Source organism: Otolemur garnettii, unplaced genomic scaffold (genome assembly GCF_000181295.1).
Source record: "Otolemur garnettii isolate 467f Iridium unplaced genomic scaffold, OtoGar3 scaffold00007, whole genome shotgun sequence".
NCBI classification, from domain to species: domain Eukaryota; kingdom Metazoa; phylum Chordata; class Mammalia; order Primates; family Galagidae; genus Otolemur; species Otolemur garnettii.
Window position 1 is genome coordinate 20499806 of NW_003852402.1, and position 19849 is coordinate 20519654.

General features: G+C 39.3%; 1 protein-coding gene across 1 annotated transcript in view; it reads right to left on the reverse strand.

The window, feature by feature from the left end:
• Positions 1-19849, reverse strand: part of ACTR6 (ARP6 actin related protein 6 homolog) — a 23335-nt gene that overhangs the window by 1645 nt on the left and 1841 nt on the right. Inside the window, exons 2-10 of the mRNA XM_012814167.2 lie at positions 19045-19162; positions 17915-17983; positions 16019-16142; positions 13916-14051; positions 13770-13826; positions 8960-9058; positions 8800-8878; positions 4583-4754; positions 981-1119 (exon numbers count right to left, since the gene is read on the reverse strand). Of these exons, the coding sequence (XP_012669621.1) occupies positions 981-1119; positions 4583-4754; positions 8800-8878; positions 8960-9058; positions 13770-13826; positions 13916-14051; positions 16019-16142; positions 17915-17983; positions 19045-19162 (993 nt within the window). The remainder of the gene's footprint in view (positions 1-980; positions 1120-4582; positions 4755-8799; positions 8879-8959; positions 9059-13769; positions 13827-13915; positions 14052-16018; positions 16143-17914; positions 17984-19044; positions 19163-19849) is intronic.

Sequence of the window (19849 nt, forward strand, 5' to 3'; positions counted from 1 at the left end):
TCATTGTTGTTTGGTGGGTCCGGGCTGGATTCGGACCTGCCACCTTAGGTGTATGTGGCTGGCACCTTAGCCACTTGAGCTACAGGCGCCGAGCCACAGTTTTGAATTCTTAAGAAAAGAACACTTAAATGTTAAAGTCATTTAAAATTAAAAATATTTAGAATTTTCCAAAATTCCAAAACAACTTATGAATTGACATAACTTACCTTGATGATTCCATTCTTAAATTCTATTCTTGATAAAAACTAGAGCAAGACCCCATCTCTAAAAATAGCTGGACATTGTGGTGGGCACCTGTAGTCCCAGCTATTCAGGAGGCTTAGACCAGAGAATCACTTGAGCCCAGGAGTTTGAGGCTGCTGTGAGCTATGAGGCTCGGCACTCTACCCAAGTCAACTTAGTGAGACTGTCTCAAAAAAAAAAAAAAAAAAAAATAAGAAAAGAAAAGAAAAACTAGCAGGGCAATGTGGTGGATGCCTATAGTCCCAGCTACTCTGGAGGCTGAAGTAAGAGGTTGCCTGAGCCTAAGAGTTTGAGGTTGCTGTGAGCTATGACTCCACGGCACTCTACCCAGGGCAACACAGCGAGATTGTCTCAGAAAAAATAAATAAATAAATAAATGAAAATGAAAACTGTCAAGAAATGGTATCTCAGATAAATCACATAAATAACCTGATTGCTTTGCCTGTAAAAATCTTTTAGGAACAAGGACTGGTTTGCTATATGGAAGGAGTTGCATGTTAATTGAGCACCCATTATGTACCAAACACTATGGTTAGCACTTACATCCTTCCATTACATTTAACTCACTGAAATGCAAGGTTTATCACTTCAATTTCTGAACAAAGGAAAATGAAGCTCCAACTGGTTAAATCAGCTTACAACATGGGAGAACCAGGCTTTAAACGCAAGCCTGCCTACGGACCACCTTTTCTACAAGGTGAATTCCAGGTTTTGTTTCTATATAAAGCAACACTTACTTTTCAGGCAGCACGACAGAAACATCATAATCTGTTGGAGTAAGACATCGAACTTCTGAGTAAACGCGATCCCTAAATCCTGGGAAGAGGGAATTTCCTCCTGTCAGAACAATGTTCTTAAAAAAATGTGGCTGCATTTCTGTAAAAGGAAAACAAAAGGAGAAAGGGGGAAAAAAGGTCTTAGAAATTCTTTTCACTTACTCTGGAAAGACGTAGTAGATGAGGTAAGTTAACAATTAGGCCAGTCTGAGCAACATAGTCAGATATTGTCTCTCTCTACAAAAACTTTTAAAACTTAGCCAGGCATGAAAGCACATGCCTAGAGTCCCAGCTACATTGGGAGGCTGAGCAGGGAAGATCCCTTGAGCCCAGGAGTTAGATCCTAGTCCAGGCAGTGAGTTATGATCAAACCACTGCCCTCCAGCCAGTCTAAGTGACAGAGCAAGACCCCGCCTCTAAAAAAATTAAAATTCCTTGGGTGGCGCCTGTGGCTCAGTGGGTAGGGCGCCGGCCCCATATACTGAGGGTGGCAGGTTTGAACCTGGCCCTGGCCAAACTGCAACAAACAATACCCGGGCATTGTGGCAGGTGCCTTTAGTCTCAGCTACTTAGGAGGTTGAGGCAAGAGAATCGCCTAAACCCAGGAGTTGCAGGTTGCTGTGAGGTGTGATGTCATGGCACTCTAACAAGGGTGATAAAGTGAGACTCTGTCTCTAAAAAAAAAATTAAAATTCCTTTAAACATTTTTTTTTTTGCAGTTTTTGGCCAGGGCTGGGTTTGAACCCTCCACCTCCGGCATATGGGGCTAGCGCCCTACCCCTTTGAGCCACAGGCGCTGCCCCTCTTTAAACATTTTTTAAAAAGCAACTAAGGATTACAGTTACTAGTTGAGGAACCACATGATTTTTGAGATCCAGTCTACGATTTGTAACGAGATTAGAGTATACATAACTAGAGACACTAAGCAGAGTGAAATATGACCTCATGGACCTTTAAAAGAAAAAGCCAGGGTGAGGGGGGTTAACTACTGGCTACTTACTATGTACTCATGCAAGCTGTATGTAAGTGAGTGACATTCTAGTAGCAGACCTCTGATAATTATAATCATTCTTCCCTAAAATGGAGGGGCCTTGCTGTAGGCTGAGATGGTGAGCAAGCATAAAGTTGGAAAGGAGTCTTTTATGGCATTTAACCTATGATCCTTACTTTCCATGTTATCTCACTGAGTGAAACATAATTATTGTGCAATACATACATTTGATAATGTATGCCCTCTTAGACTCTGTAACAGTATTTAAAGACGGGATCTAAGTGTGGGCAAGGCTCAGTGGCTTATGCATACAATCCAAGCACTCTGTAGGGCCAAGGAAGGAGGATCCAGTGAGCTCAGGAGTTTGAGACCAGGCTGAGGAAAAGTGAGACACCAGCTCTACTAAAAATAAAAAAACTAGCCATGCTCATGCCTACAATCCTAGCACTCTGGGAGGCTGAGACAGGTGGATTTCCTAAGCTCACAAGTTCGAGACCAGCCTGAGCAAGAACAGGAGTAAAAAATAGCCAGGTGTTGTGGCAGGTCCCTGTAGTCCCAGCTACTTGTGAGGCTGAGGCAAAAGGATCTCTTGAGCCCATGAGTTTGAATTTGCTGTGAGCCATGACGCCACAGCACTCTACTAAGGATGACAAAGTTAGACTATCTCCAAAAAATAAAATAAAAATAGGAAAATTAGTTAGGTATCATGGCTCACATGTACAGTCTCAGCTATGCAGGAGGCTGAGGCAAGAAAATCGCTTAAACCCAGGAGTTTGAGGTTGCTGTTAGATAAACCATGGCACTCCAGCCTTAACAACAGAGTGAGACTCAGTCTAAAAAAGGGATCTACTGGGGGGAAACATAAGCTTAGCCAGTATCAAAAGCCTGTGGCTCAAGTGGCTAAGGTGCCAGCTACATACACCTAAGGTGGCGGGTTCAAATCCAGCCCGGGCCACCAAAACAACAATGACGGCTGCAACCAAAAATAGCCAGACACTGTGGCGAGCATCTGTGTTCCCAGCTACTTGGGAAGCTGAGGCAGGAGACTCGCTTGAGCCCAAGAGTTAGAGGTTGCTGTGAGCTGTGATGCCACAGCACTCCACCCAGGGGGATAGCCTGAGGCTCTGTCTCAAAAAAAAAAAGCCTATAGTCCCAGCTAGTTGGAAGGTTGAAGCAGACGCACACTGCTTGAGTCCAGAAGTTCAGAGTCCAGCAAGAGCAATACAGCAAGACTCTGTCTTTTAATTAAAAAAAAAACAAAAAACGTTGGCTCACTGCCTGTGGCTCAAGTGGCTGAGGGGCCAGCCAAATACACCTAAGGTGGCAGGTTCGAATCCAGCCCGGGCCCGCCAAACAACGATGATGGCTGCAACCAAAAAAAATAGCGGAGCGCTGTGGCGGGCACCTGTGGTCCCAGCTACTTGGGAGGCAGAGGCAGGAGACTCGCTTGAGCCCAGGAGTTGGAGGTTGCTGTGAGCTGCGACACCATGGCACTCTACCCAGGGGGACAGCTTGGGGCTCTGTCTCAAAAAAAAAGCCTATAGTCCCAGCTAGTTGGAAGGTTGAAGCAGACACACACTGCTTGAGCCCAGAAATTCAGAGTCCAGCATGAGCAACACAGCGAGACTCTGTCTTTTAATTTAAAAAAAAAAAAAAAAAAGCCTACAAAGCACCACCAGGAAATCCGTCAGGAATTAATAGGGATTGGCCATCCCATTTAATAGTTCTGTTCACCAAAATAAGGGTAGAGGCTTAGCACCTGTAGCTCAGTGGGTAGGGTGCCTGCCACATACACTGGAGCTGGCAGGTCTGAACCTGGCCAGGAGCTGCCAAACAACAATGACAACTACAACCAAAAAATAGCCACGTGTTGTGATGGGCACCTGCAGTCCCAGCTACTCGGGAGGCTGAAGCAAGAGAATCACTTCAGCCCAAGAGTTGGAGATTGCCATGAGCTGTGATGCCACAGCACTGTACTGAGGGTGACATAATGAGACTCTGTCTCAAAGAAAAAAAAAAAAAGGTAGCGTTCTCTTATATTAACACTGAGTCTCACAACACTAAAGCAGTATAGTACAAAATCCTGCATATATCACAATTACAACTCTATATAAAATGTGGTATTAATATGAACATAGTTGTGAAATAATGAGGTGATAACTGTTTGTGACTTCTAAATTTTTTTTTTAAATGAGAGGAAAGCATCCTGAATGTGCTAGAGTCTCCCTTATGAACGAGGATGATAAGCTATAAAAATACTCTTTAATGACTTTTCCTATATTAGATTTATAATGTAGGATGAATCAAGTAAAAAAAAAATTTGAGACATGTTCCCTAGGCTGGTCCCAAACTCCTAGGCTCAATTGATCCTCCCAAGTAGCTGGGATTACAGGTACACGTCGTCACGTCCAGCATCAAGACTTATTTAAGTGTATCATGGGATCTGAAATCTCTGTAAATAAAAGAGACTTGCCATTTGCCTGAAATTACTGAGAAGACACAGGGTTCATAGAGCACATGATATTTAAACATACCATTATTCTTCAATATTTTACTGTAATTATTTACGCACCTTCAGGTAAGTTCTGAATTGAATAGACAATGGCTTCTGGAATTCCCATTTCTTGAATGCCTATATCAGAAGGATTAAAAAGTATTTCGGGAACAGCAAATCGCTCATTGGCCAGACGAAGAATCTGTTCCCCAGATTTATATTTTCCACTCAACACCATCTCTTCCCTTGGCTTAAAGGAAAATAAGATTAAAAGTTTAAATTACATTATCTGCTCAGATGGCAAATAATAATTAGTAATGAGTGGGCAAGGTGGCTTCTGCCTGTACATCTAGCACTCTGGAAGGCCAAGGCAGGAAGATCCCTTGAGCTCAGGAGTTTGAGATCAGCCTGAAGAAGAATGAGACCTCGTCTCTACTAAAAACAGAAAATACTAGCCAGGCACAGTGATGGGTGTCTATAGTGCCAACTACTTTGGAGGCTGAGGAAGGAGGATCGTTTGAGTTCAGGAGTTTGAGGTTGCTATGAGCTAGGCTAACAGAACGGCACTCTAGCATGGGTATCAAAGTATGACTCTGTCTCTCAAAAAAAAAAAAAAAAAAGAAATTTTTAGTGATATGTAATACTAATATGTTAACTATGTTCTTGTAAGTACCAACATTCTCAAAAGTTAGAAAAAGGTGGCCTTCTCTCCTGTCGTTCAAACCACACAAATAATTCCTGCCTCTAATACAGCCCCCCAAGGACAATCTAGAAGCTTTATTTCACACATTTTTAAAATACAGAAAAGGAGAACAGAAAACAGGGAACTTTATAATCTATCAATGGTACACTGATTGCAATTTTAGAGAACAAAGAATCCACTTTAAATAATAATAAAAAAAAATCAGCATGTCTTGTGTTCCTGCCACTATCTACTTTCACTTCCCACTTCAGGCATTTATCTTTCCTCCCTACAGCAGGTGTTTACTAGGTGTGTGGTTGTATTCTATTAGTATTTCCCCTTTCCCTAGTGTAAAAAGCCTACATCTTTGAATTTCTTTACTATTCACACTCTATTCAAAATTAATCTCCAAATGATTTAAGAAAATACAGTCTTGGGTGGTACCTGTGGCTCAAAGGGGTAGGGCGTTGGCCCCATATGCCAGAGGTGGTGGGTTCAAACCCAGCCCCTGCCAAAAAGAAAATAGTTTTATCCTTGAAATTACTTGATAACGCCAACTTAGTAGGAGGCCTATGTCCATAACACAACACAAACTTTGAACAACCATGACTTATATTCTCTTGTTCTTTATTTTCTGCTAACCTACACGTTCTGTTGCTAAAGGAGCCAGAAACAAATAATCTCCTTCCACGATATTCTGTATCACTAAAGTAACTGTTTCTTTCAATATTATAGATTCGTCAGCTCTTCTAGAGTCAATTACATTCATTTCATTTGACTTAGATATAAAGGTTCCTTAACATATCAAGCCATCTACTCTCTATTCAGATTTCAGTTTTCTCAGAGTTTTTTCTGACTTCCAAATAAAAAGACCCTCCACTATTCTCCATCACCCTATAGTGCCCTTCTCAGCCCATAGCACTCACCTCCACATATCCACTGCCAAACATAAGATAGTAACCGGTACATAGGAGGCATTCAGTAAACTCTTGAATAATGACATGTGAACCAACAATGTGCCATTCATTGTATTAGGCACATTTCAAACATGCCTGGGTGAATTCTCACATAAACCCTATAAGATGGGGATATTTTTCTTTCAGTAAGTGTGCAATTGGGTTCTTCAAGGTTATACCTTGTTCAGAGGATATTCACATAAAAACCCAAACGCTCATATAAAATATTCCTTTCACTACGTTGCCATTCAATCTGGATATGATCAGATGTCTATCATTTGGGAATTCCATGCTCAAAATATTATTTTTAAGTAAAAACTATCCTGAAAATTACAGAATATTCACAATACTCCAGAGAGAACAAAAACCTATAAATCACTTTAAACTCAACTAAGTTATTGCTTTGGTAACAAAGAGAATATCTTTCCTCACACAGGTATTTTTCCTTCGTAGGCAGAATGGAAATTTTTTCCTTTAAATTTACAAATTTAAAAATACAAATTCATTTAAAGCCAAGCCACTCTGGGTATTAACAAAATAAGCAGGAGGATCGTTTCAGACTTAAGAGTTCTAGACCCCTATGACTACAGAAAAAAATTTTTTGAAGTTTGCTGGACATGGTTGTACATGCTTACAGTCCTAACTACCAGGGAGGCTGAGGTGGGAAGAGCACTTGAGGACTGTCCAGGAGTTCAAGGCTGCAATGAGCTATGATAGTGCTATTGTACTCTAGTCTGGGCAACAAGATGAGACCCTGTCTCTTAAAAAAAATAATAACAATAACCTGAGACAGATGCAGACTTGAAGAATTACAGTTGTCGAAACCTTGGGCATTATCTAGTTCACACTCCTTATTGATAGAAGAGGACCATGTGACTTATCCAAGATCAACTATCTAACTAGGAGAGGGAGCCATAATTAGATATCCTTGTTGAATGTTAGCAATGATGCCATTAGTTGTTAATATATAACCCAGGACAAGCAGTTTTTATTTTTAAGGGTGTAATCCCAAAAGGATTTTTGTTTTAGACTTACATAAATGAAGGAATTTATAAGGGTTGCTGGGAGTTGGTATTTTTGTCAGTGTCGGCCATGTTTACTGCGTGGCCCTCATAAAGTCAGTTCTGGAACCATTAAAAAAATGATCAGTTTATATCACATCAGCTCTGCAGAAAGTGATAATCATTATGACGAGGGCAATTTTCTCCATTTAGGTCAGCCAGATGCATCACACTTCAGTGGGCTTCCTCTTTCTGATGAGAGATGAACTGGAATTTCTATCAGTTGTAATCGCTGTGATATTACAGGCCTTATTTTTATTGTTATTGTTACTATCATTAGCGCTATAAAAGCAAGGTTGCAGCTTTTTCATAAGTATTTGAAAGTACTGTTGAATAAACTATTGCAGTCCAAGCCCCATCCCACCCCTGCCCTTTTTATTTCTACTTTTTCTCGCTCATCGCCTAGGCTAGAGTGCAGTGGCACCATCATAGCTCTCTGCCACACTGACGTCCTGGACTCAAGGGAGCCTCCTACCTCAGCTCTTGAGTAGCTGGGACTACAGGCACATGCCACCACACCCAGCTAATTTTTAAACAAAATTTTGTGGGGATAGAGTCTCACTATGTTGCCCATCCTCTTGTACTCCTAGGCTCAAGATATCCTCTTGTCTTGTCTTCCCAAAGTGCTGGGATTACAGGCAGTAAGCCACCTCTTCCAGGCCTAATGCAACTTTACAGATAAACTGGCATTCCCCTTTCAAATCTGATGTTTCATCATTCACAAAAATAGTTTATACTCTTCATATTTATGTATACCTAAATAATGTTATTATTCCACAGAGATTGAAAGGGTATGTCACTTTCAAAAACTTGCTTTTCTATTAAACAACATGAGACTTCTGATTTATCCATGTTCATCATGTAGCTCTATTTCATTTTCACTAGTGATTATTTTATAATATGAACGTATTTGAAGTTATTTATTATCCTTTCTCTAGTGGATATTTAGGCTGTTCCCAATTTTATTACTGTTTTTTAAAGTATACTAGAATGAATATCAACATAAATGTCTCCTTATGCAAATGTCCTTATGTTTCTGACCAACGATTTCTAACCTCCCAGCAGTCTTTGTCAAGCTGGTAAGTAGAAGGGCAAACTTCACACTGACCCAGAACTGATTTTATCTGAGCTCATCAAAGATAAGGACAAATTATTGTGACATCCAAGATAAATTGCTTCCCAACACTTTGAAAGTCCACTGGATTTTGTCCTTTTCAACTACAATCCTATCATATTAGACCAAACAGGAGTAAAATTTGGCCTTGGGTCAGCTATGTTAATAATTTTCAAAACAGGAAAGTAACCAATTTCTAACTGGATTCAAAGTGATTCTTCGATCAACAGAAACAGATTAACCATAACATAGGTAATGATGCTGTTTCTCTCTAGATTTGTTCCGTGTCCTATCAATTAATTGGCTGATACTCTTTTTCTAAATAAATTTAGTGAGAAACTTTTCAAATTTCACTTGTCCCTGGAAGGTAGTCACCAACAATTCTCTAAGGCCGTACTAATCCCAGCTGAACCATAAAATGCTTTTCACGTATGACTAAGGTGGTCACTTTAATAAATACCCTTAATAAGTTTTAAAATTACCTTACAAAAGCCCTTCTTAATTGTACTGAAGTCAGGCAAAACATAGTCTATCATTACTGTATTTTCTTCTCCTTTCAATCTGGAAAACAAAAACGTTTTAATTTTGTGCATCAACCCTCAAGAATCAACTTCCCAGTATGCAGGCGACAATTATACTTACTTTGCAATATCCATGTCTCTATAAAAATCCTGAGACACATAGCATACATCTTCTTTTACTTGGTTTATCACATGTGTTTCATCCATAACATGTAGCTGCCTAACAGAAATAAAAGTTGTAATATTTGGAATGGGAAAAATTTAGATATAATTCATAATTATCACTTAAAATATATTTTGAAATTTTAAATCTTTTTTTTTTTTTTTTTTTTTTTGAGACAGAGTCTCCCTGGGTAGAATGCTATAGTGTCATAGCCCACAGCAACCTCAAGTTCTTAAGCTGAAGCGGTCTTCTTGACTCAGTGTCCGGAGTAGCTGGGACTATAAGCATAAGCCACCTTGCCTGGCCTACCACCTTGGTTTAATTATTAGGTTTTTGTTTGTTTGTTTTTTGTTTTTCTTTTTTTGAGACAGAGTCTTACTTTGTCACCCTCAGTAGAGTGCCGTCGTATCATAGCTCACAGCAACCTCACACACTTGGGCTGAAGCAATTTTCTTGCCTCAGCCTCCGGAGTAGCTGGGACTACAGGCACCCATGACAATGCCCAGCTATTTTGAGATGAGGTCTCGCTCTGGCTCAGGCTGGTCTCGAACCTGTGAGCTAAAGCAATCCACCTGCCTCAGCCTCCCAGAGTGCTGGGATTACAGGCATGAGTCATTATTCTTTATAATAAATATTCCTAGCTATTTTTGCCAGCTTATCCTCCTCAAAGTTGAAATTCAACACCTTTGTTTGTTTAACATGAGTTCTTCATTCATTCAACCTGGAGGAGTTAATGCACAAGCTCTGGCTCCAAACTGCCTTGGTTTTGGAAACTTCGCATCTGTTGCAACCTATTCTCTCTTTCCAGTTTGCCTCCTCTAATCTGACCGGTGTGGAGGACTATATACCCAAACTTATTAAAATCAAGCCAAATTTTGGGGGGACTGTAGTGAACAGCATTCCCATGCCATAAATGCTACTTAAGAGTTTTCTGTTTTCTGGTTGTAGTGTTAATCCTAAACATGGCCAGAGAAAACAAGAGAGATTTAGCTAGAAGTAAAAGTGGCATCTAAATGTTTTCAATTTCAATATTTATGAAAACAGGTGGTGCCCATAACTCAGAGGGTAGGGTGCCGGCCACATACACAGAGGCTGGCAGGTTTGAACTCAGCCTGGCCCAGCTAAACGACGACAACTGCAACAAAAAAATAGCTGGGCGTTGCGGCCGGCACCTGTAGTCCCAGCTACTTGGGAGGCTGAGGCAAGAGAATTGCTTAAGCCCAAGAGGTGGAGATTGCTGTGAGCTGTGATGCCATGTCACTCTACCAAGGATGACCTAGTGAGACTCTGTCTCAAAAATATATAAATGTATTTATGAAAACAACCAGGCACAGTGGTTTGAGCCTATAATCCCAGCACTTTTGGAGACCAACACAGGAGGACTGATTGAAGCCAAGAGTTCAAGACAACCCTCGGCAGGCTGGGTGTGGTGGCTCATGCTTATAATCCTAGCCCTCTGGAAGGCTGAGGCAGGTGGACCACCTGAGCTCAGAAGTTTGAGACCAGCCTCAGCAAGAATGAGACTCTGTCTCTAAAAATATAGCTGGGCATTGTGTGTGTGTGTGTGGGGGGGGGCACCTGTAGTCCCAGCTACTTGGGAGGCTGAGGCAAGAGGGTCTCTCAAGCCCAAGAGTTTGAGGTTGCTGTGAGGTATGATGGGACGGCACTCTACCCAGGGTAACAGAATGAGAAGAAAGAAAGAGAGAAAGAAGAAAAAGAGAAAGAAAGAAAGAAAAGAAAGAAAGAAACAGGTGCGTGCCTATTGTTCCAGGTATGCAAAAGGCTGAGGCAGGAGGATAACTCAAGCCTAGGAGTTTAAGGCTGCTGTGAGATATAACACTATGACACCCTAGCTGGGCAACAGAGTGAGACTCTGTGTCAAAAAAAAAAAAAAAAGAAAGAAAGAAAAAATAAGTAAGAAATTGCGGCTTGGTGCCTGTGGCTCAAATGGCTAAGGCACCAGCCACATACACCCAAGGTGGCGGTTTTGAATCCAGCCTGGGCCCACCAAACAACAATGATGGCTGCAACCAAAAAAAAAAATAGCCAGGCGTTGTGGTGGGCGCCTGTGGTCTCAGCTACTTGGGAGGCTGAGGCAGGAGACTCGCTTGAGCCCAGGACTTGGAGGTTGCTGTGAGCTGTGATGCCACAGCACTCTACCCAGGGGGACAGCTGGAGGCTCCAGTCTCAAAAAAAAGAAACTGCACAGCATTATGCTTAAAGAGAAAAGTCAAGGGCAGTGCCTGTGGCTCAAAGGAGTAGAGCCTACCAGAGGTGGTGGGTTCAAACCCGGCCCCAGCCAAAAACTGCAAAAAAAAGTTAAAAAAAGAGAGAAAAGTCAAATACCTACTGGCTATATACCATATAAATCTGTATGACTCTGTTCTGTAAATTCTTTTTGTCTTCTAGTATATAATTTTTTGTAAGAGACAAGGTCTTGCTACAACTGTACCTCCCAGACTTGAGTGCAATCATCAAAGCTCATTGCAGCCAACAACTCCTGGGCTCAGGCAATCCCACCTCAGCCTCCAGAGTAGCTGGAACTATAGGGGCTCACTATCATGCCCTGTCGACTTTTTTTGTTTTTTTTTTCCACAGAGGCAAGGATCTTGCTAGGTTGTCCAGGCTGGTCTCTAACTCTTGACCTCAAGCAATCGTCCTGCCTTGGCCTCCCAGAGTACTAGGATTATATATGTGAGCCACCATTCCCATCCTATAATTATTTTTAAGGTTAAAACTGTTATATGTACAGCAAGAATGAGAGTTGCCTGCCCCGTATTTAAAAATGTACATGTATATTTTTTAAATTGACACAAAATAACTGTATATATTAATAGTCCACACAGTGATACAAATAATATATAGTGATCAGATCAGGGTAATTAGAATATCCTTCATTTCAGTATCTTTCATTTCTTTGAGTTGCAAGTACCAGCAGTCCCTGAGTTATAAACATCCAACTTACAAATAATTCACACTTACCAATGGAGACTATTATAGTGAATCCCTGAGTTACATTCTACTGACATGTCACTCACATTTAGAAATGGAGGCTATTACAAGTAAGAGGTAAATGTGTTGGTTCCATTTTACATACAAATTCAACTTAACAACAGATCTACAGAATTTATCTCGTTATAACCTGGGACTGCCTGTATTCAAAATCTCTTTCTAGCTATTTGAAACTGTAACATTCTTGAAATAACAAAAATATTACGATGGAAAGCAGATTAGCCGTTGCCATGGGAGAAGGACGGGGAAGGGGGTAAAGGATGGGGTGGGGGCAGCCAATATAAAGGGCCAGCATAGAGGACTTTCTCTGTGGTTCTGTATCTTCATTGTGGTGGTGATTACACAAATCTATACACAGGATAAAAAGTACACAGAACTATAAATACTCCCACACAAATGAATGTGTGTAAAATATGGTAAAAATTGAATACGATCTGCAGTCTAGTTGACAGTATTGTATCAATGTCAATTTCATTGTTTCGATGTTGTACTACAGTTAAATAAGATATCATTAAGGGACTGGGCACAATGGCTCACGCCTGTAATCCCAGCACTCTGGGAGGCCCAGGCATTCTAGACCAGCCTGAGCAAGAGTGAGACCTCATTTCTAAAAATAGCTGGGCATTGTGGTGGCTCCTGTAGTCCCAACTACTTGGAAGACTAAGGCAAGAGAATTGCTTGAGCCAAAGACTTTGAGGTTGCTGTGAGCTATGATGCCAAGGCACTCTACCGAGGGTGAAAGTGAGACTCTCAAAAAAAAAAAAAAAGACATCATTAAGGGGATACAGGACACCACACACTATATTTGCAATTTCCCGAGTCTAGAATTACTTTCAAAATAAAAAGAATTTTTTTTAATTACTAAAGCTAGAGGGGATGGAGATTCTCAGGGTGATAGCTAAGGGCAATGGGTTCCTTTTTTTAATGAAAATATTCTAAAATTGATTGTAATGTATACATATATGTTAAAAGACATTTTAAATGTCTGAATTACATGGTAGATGAATTATCTCTCAACAAAGCCTTTAAAAAAGCAGTGGTACAGCTGACAGAAGAAAAATGACAGAAAAAAAATAGAAGGAAATATAAATCTAGTTATTTTCTCACGTAACATAAAGATAGAAGCAGAGAGATATGGATAGTATCATACCATCCAAAGTTAAGGTAGCAAAAATTGAGATTTAAGAATTCTAAGTATGTTTTTAAACACAATAAAACTAAAAACAGTAGCACAAATGTTCATGTAAACTCCTTAGAATTTAGAAGTATCTTTTTCGTGTACACTGCCATTCACATACTAGAAAGCTTTCCAATTTGAACATCACTAGCGTTTACGTATGTGATGTAGCTTTTTAAGCAAAAATACAGAAAGGGCACTGATGGTTACAACTAAAAGTAAGAAACGATTTTAAATTACTTTACGTAAGTTCATCCTCAACAACCTGGACAGAAGTGGAAAGGATTCTTCTAAGTGAAACATCACAGGAATGTAGAGACAAACACATGTATTCAGTACCAAATTAGAACAAGTTGATTAACACTTAAGTGCAGGCATGGAAATAAATCTCAACGGAAATCAAGCTGGGGGAGGGAGGAAGAAGGGATGGGTAAATTCACATTTATTGTGTACAGTGCCGCTTAGACTCAATCTGTGCAAAAACAAAGTGTGTACATCCCCTAATATTCTGAAATTTTTTTTAAAAAAAGTTCATTACCCAGAGTTCCACTTTCCCAGAGAATCAAACCTCAGTATTACCTGTAGGATATGATCTCCTTTAGATGATTGGTTAAGAGCTTTCCTCCCACATTTATCCTACAAGGGAAGAATTCAAATTTGGTTCAGTTATCACAGATTTCATCCATTTCATCCTAGAAATAACATAACAATTAAATGTAACTCACCGAATAATTGCTTCTTTTTTCTTTTTACTTCTGCAATAAGGAACTATATGTGTAAAGGAATATCCACTATCTACAATGATACAGCATAATTCAGAAGGATTATCTCGGAAATACCTATGTGCACTGAGAGCCCCAGCTATTAAGAAAAGATAAAGAAAAAAGTGACATTAAATTAAATAACATTAATTTAAAGCAATAACAAAGCTAGAAAACTAAAGCAAGCACCATGACAAAAAGTTCCCCTTTAATTGTAAGAAAAATATTAGTTTATAATATTCATAATTGTCAAAAGATCTCTGTAGAGGGCGGCACCTGTGGCTCAAAAGAGTAGGGCGCCAGTTCCATATGCCGGAGGTGGTGGGTTCAAACTCAGCAAACCCCCCCCCCCAAAAAAAAGATCTCTGTAGTGCTAAACTTTTAAAATATCACACTTATATGGGCAATATAGTAAAAAAAATTGTGATCAGTTTGTAATGTTAAATATTCATAGTTTACAATAATTATTACAGCACTAGCTGATTTTTACTGAGCAGTTATTACATGTGGGGCCCTATTCTAAACTAGACAAGGAGAGTCAGAACGATCCCACTTTACAAATGAGAAAGCTGAAGCACAGAGAAGTTCAGTAATGTGGCAAAGTCACACACTAGGAAGTAGCAGAGCTGGAATTCAAATCTAACACAATATGGCTTCAGAACAGGGTTTCTCAATCCTCCAACTATTGACACGTTTGGGGCTTTCCGGCGCATTGCAGGATGTTTAACAACACTTTGGCCTCAATGCACTAGATGCCAGTAGCAATCTCCCAATTATGAGCTAAAAAAACGTCTCTAGACATTGCCAAATGTCCCCAGGGGAGAAAAAAACACCCTTGGTTGAGAATACTTCTGGGGATTGTGCTCTTAATCATTACAGTATTACTGCTGCTTATACCAAATAGGGACTTAAGCTAATTATTTATGTACAGTACTTTCATTGTACACAATCCTAGAATGTAATCCTAACCTGTAAGAAACTTGCTTCTGTAGGACTGGTACAGATTGTTTTCTCTCACACTGGCAGCCTGAGCAATTAACATTGTTTCAAAAAGCCAGCTGATGGCTCATGCATGTAATCTTAGCACTCTGGGAGGCTGAAGCAGGTGGATCCCATGAGCTGAGGAGTTTGCCACTAGCCTAAGGAAGGAGACCTTATCTCTACTAAAAATAGAAAAACTAGCCCGGAAGGATAGGGTATGCTTGTAATCCCAGCTACTCCACGAGCTGAGGCAAGAGAATTGCTTAAGTACGTGGGTTTGAGGTTGCTATGAGCCATGACACCATAGTACTCTAGTCTGGGGCAACAGAGTGAGACTGCCTCAAAAAAAAAATGTTTCAAACAACAGTAACAATAATAGCCAAAAACATCAGTGACAGAAAACATAACTACCTCAGAATAATCCTTCAAGGTTTAGAAATATGTGATTAGTGCTTGATTGGGGGAAATATATTATTCATATTTGTTAAATATTAATATAAATAATACATTTATATATATTTATAATATATGCTGTAAATTGAAAGAAGTCTATATAATCTCTAAGGATCCATCTAGTTTTAAAATCCCAAGTTTTAGACTGGACATGATAGCTGTTGCCCTAAATCCTAGCAGTTTGGGAGGCCCAGGTAGAAGGAATGCTTGAGGCCCATAGTTTGAGACCTAAGAAAAACTGAGACTTCATTTCTATTAAAAAATATATATATAAAACTTAGCTGGACATGGTGGCACATGCCTATAATCCCAGCTACTTGGGAGGCTGAAGCAGGAGGACTGCTTAAGACCAGGAGTTTGAGGTTGCAGTGAGCTATGATGAGGTCACTGCCCTCCAATCTGGGAGACAGTAAGGCTCTTCCTTAAAAAAATGAATAAATGAATGAATGAATAAATAAAATTCTAAGTTTTTCCCTGTAAGAGGATGACAAATCACAAAGGAAAAAGAAATTCCAACTTGTATTTCTTTCAGAACTAAAGAATACCACCTAGTATTCTGAGATTTTAAGGATTTCTTTATCCTATTCATATCTATATTCGTATAACTCAATTTTAACGAAAACTTTAACTCACCATTTACTCTTAATACTGCTTGGAACTGATATTCTTCAAATAGAATTTCATTCATTGATTCTTGAATTGAAGTGAAGTTAAAATATGGTTCTGTGATAATAATATTAGTATCCAAAAAATCAACCTATGGGAGGAAAAAAATTACAAGAAGTTTTGTAATTCATAATTATCAACACTTATATTACATATATTAACAAAACTATTTAATGCACACATGATTTTCATGAGATAAGTCTTATTATTACCCTTACTCAATAGATAAGCAAACTGAGGCCTAGAGAAGTTGAATAGGCTGGCACCTTGGCTTATGCCGATAATCCTAGCACTCTGGGAGGCCAAGGCAGTGGCTCCTTGGAGCTCAGGAGCTCAAGACCAGCCTGAGCAAGAGTGAGACCCTGTCTCTATTAAAAACAGAAAACTTAGCTGGGTGTGGCTGCTCACACCTGTAGTCCCAGCTACTCTGGAGGCCAAGGCAGGAGGATCTCTTGAACCCAGAAGTTTGAGGTTTCTGTAGCCTAGCCTAGGCAACAGAGTGAGACTCTGTCTCAAAAACCAAAAAAAGAAAAGAAAAGATGAGTAAGTTACCAAAATTCATAAACCCACTTAGGGAACAGCTAGGATTTGAACCCAGAGAGACTAGTTACCGAATCCATGGACTTAACTACTATTCAATTTTATCTCTCTTAAAGGTAGCATTGATGAAATGTTACTGTTGAATTGCTTAAAGACAATTGTAAAGAAGTAATGAATAACTACAAGTACGGGGGTGTTATGTTTTTAATAGGAAAAGAGCAAGAAGCTTAAAGAAATTCAAGTTTATGCATACAATTAGGTTACATTGTTAAAAGAAAGCAGAAAATAAAAATTTTCAGAAAAGATATTCAACTTTATATAATTCTCTCCCACACATTGAGAAGTATTAAAAACTTGAACATTCTCTCAGTATACCTATAGCCATACTATAGATAATAAAAGTACAAAATTCTCTTATAATATTCACACATTCAGATATGTAAACAAATATTCTATGGTGAACATAAACACAATATACACTGAATTGGTCTAGTAATAGTAGAAATCAAATAATTTTCCCTTTTTTTATAGTAGCCTTTTATTTTTTATACCTATGATGCTATGAATTCATAGGGAATAAGTTCTAGCAGCTCAGGCTCCTTGCTCTGGTTCTCATGGAGTGCCCTTGTCTGGCGCTTCAGCTGAACCCAGGTATCTTATTTTTCTCTTTGGCTGCCTTCTTTTTTTGGTCATTTTCCTCCACATTTTAGGAGGCTATCTTGGCTCTTAGAGTGCTTAGTATACTCAATAGGAGCATTAATCCCCTTGGCAAGAATCTTGCCCTTAACTTGGTTGTTTACAACAGTATCAACAGCCCGTTGGATAACATTGTAGACTCTTCCAGTTTTGCCGTGGTAACATTTGTGGGGCATGCCTTTCTGAACAGTATCGTTCCCTTGATGTCTACAATATTACCCTTCCTGTAGATTCCCAAGTATGTGGCCAAAGGTACGGCTCCATGTTTTCCAAAAGGCCTAGAGAACATGTGCCTCTCCTCTTTCCCTTTGTGTTCGTCATTTTGGTGAATTATTGGAAGATGGCATATCCGGCGAAAGCCAGAAGTAAAATTTTAGTCTTGCTTTCAGATAAGGTTAAACACTTATAAGGTAAGACTTTCTCAACCTCTACTTCAACATAGAAATTTTATTCACTTGCATTTATTAAATACTTAGAAAATCAAAGCTAGGGAAAGCTATATTTAAAATGGAGTTAAATATGTACTGGAAACACTCATACATTTATAAATCTCCAAATATTAAGTTCTAATTTTTCATTCAAATAAGACAGAGAAATACAATTTGAATACATACTCTAATTTGTTACCTGATACATTTCTTTTCCAAAAAGGTAATCCCACACTTGTCTTTGGACATCCCAATTCACCAAGTAGCCCTAAAAAACATTTTTATGATTATGAAGAATATTTAAACAATTTTTAAAAATCCGATTATGTACACCATGGAATATTATGCAGCCTTAAAAAAGACGGAGACTTTACCTCTTTTACATTTACATGGATGGAGCTGGAACATATCCTACTTAGTAAAGTATCTCAAGAATGGAAGAAAAAATATCCAACGTACTCAGTACTATTATGAAACCAATTTCCAATCACACTTTCATATATAGAATAGATCACAACTATGGCCCAGGAGGAAGGAGGGAGGAGCGGGGGTGGGAGGGCAAAGAGGAGGTCACATCCAGGGAGGGTGAATGGTGGGTTCACACCTACGGTGCATATTGCAAGGATACATGTCCAATCTATTAATTATAGAGTATGAATGTCTTAACACAATAATTAAGTAAACAAGATGAGGTGTGTGTTAATTAACCAGTGTGATGTAAGCGTTCCTAATTGTATATGAAATCAGCACATTGTACCCCATAAATGCATTAATGTATACATGATCTATGTGTTTATGATTTATGATTATCATTACCTTCTCTAGTCTACTGCTATATGAATTTTACTTAATTACACTGGTATGTTTTTCTCCTTTTAAAAGTTAAAAAAATTACAAATAAATAACTGAGATGTCAAGGGTTCAAAAGATGCAACAACATATAGAGATGACTCTCTAAATATATTTTCTTAAATTAATATGTGCATAATGTTTAGGTTTAACGTAAGTAAAATTTAGCAACTCACAATCTGTAACTAAATCATTGTCATTTGTTTTGTCCTAATCAACTGAATCTCAGTATTTGGTTTAATTAGATCTTAGTTAAAATTTAAGTCACCTTTTCTGAGAAACCTAAAGGTGTTTTATACAGACACACACGGCCTTATACACACAATAAAAAACTTGTTTAACTCGGGCAGCGCCTGTGGCTCAAAGGAGTAGGGCGCCAGCCCCATATGCTGCAGGTCCCGGCCAAAAACTGCAAAAAACAACAAAAAAAACCCCAACTTGTTTAACTCTACAATGCTAGAAATGACACAAAAGGATTACCTTTTGAAAAGGAAGGATATAAAAGAGTCCAGAAGGGTCTTTGATTTCATCTATCTGGTTAGCTGTAAAAGTTTTGAGACGTGCTGTTTTTGATCTGAACTGACAGTTAGGAATGACCCTAGAAACAAGCAAATAACTTAATTATTCCTTTAATTATTCCCTACGTATTTAGTTCCTAAATATACCTTTACTTAACCATCACCCTCAATACCAAAAGATTAGTATATCCAAAACTGGTGTTTTCTCATTCTTTTTTGTTTAAAGTTCTAGTACATAACAGGTCTATACTGGACCCTTTATCTTTCTCAAGTAATCCTTGAGAAATCCTTATAGATGAGAATTGGTTCTCTGATAAGGTCCAGGGCTTTCTTACTTTAGTGTATAAATTCTTAGTTTTGATAAAATAGTCGTCACAAGTGGGTGGCACATGTGGCTCAGTGGGTAGGGCACCGCCCCATATATGGAGGGTGGTGGGTTTGAACCCGGCCCCAGCCAAACTGCAACAAAAAAATAGCCCAGCGTTAATAGCTGGGCGTTGTGGCGGGGTGCCTGTAGTCCCAGCTACTTGGGAGGCGGAGGCAGGAGAATTGCTTGAGCCCAGGAGTTGCAGGTTGCTGTGAGCTAAGATCCCATAGCACTCTACCCAGGGCGACAGCTTGAGGCTCTGTCTCAAAAAAAAAAGGTGGGCGTTGTGGTGGGCACCTGTAGTCCCAGCCATTCGGGAGGGTGAGGCAAGACAATTGCCTAAGCCCAGAAGTTGGAGGTTGCTGTGAGTTGTGACACCACAGCACTCTACCCAGGGCGA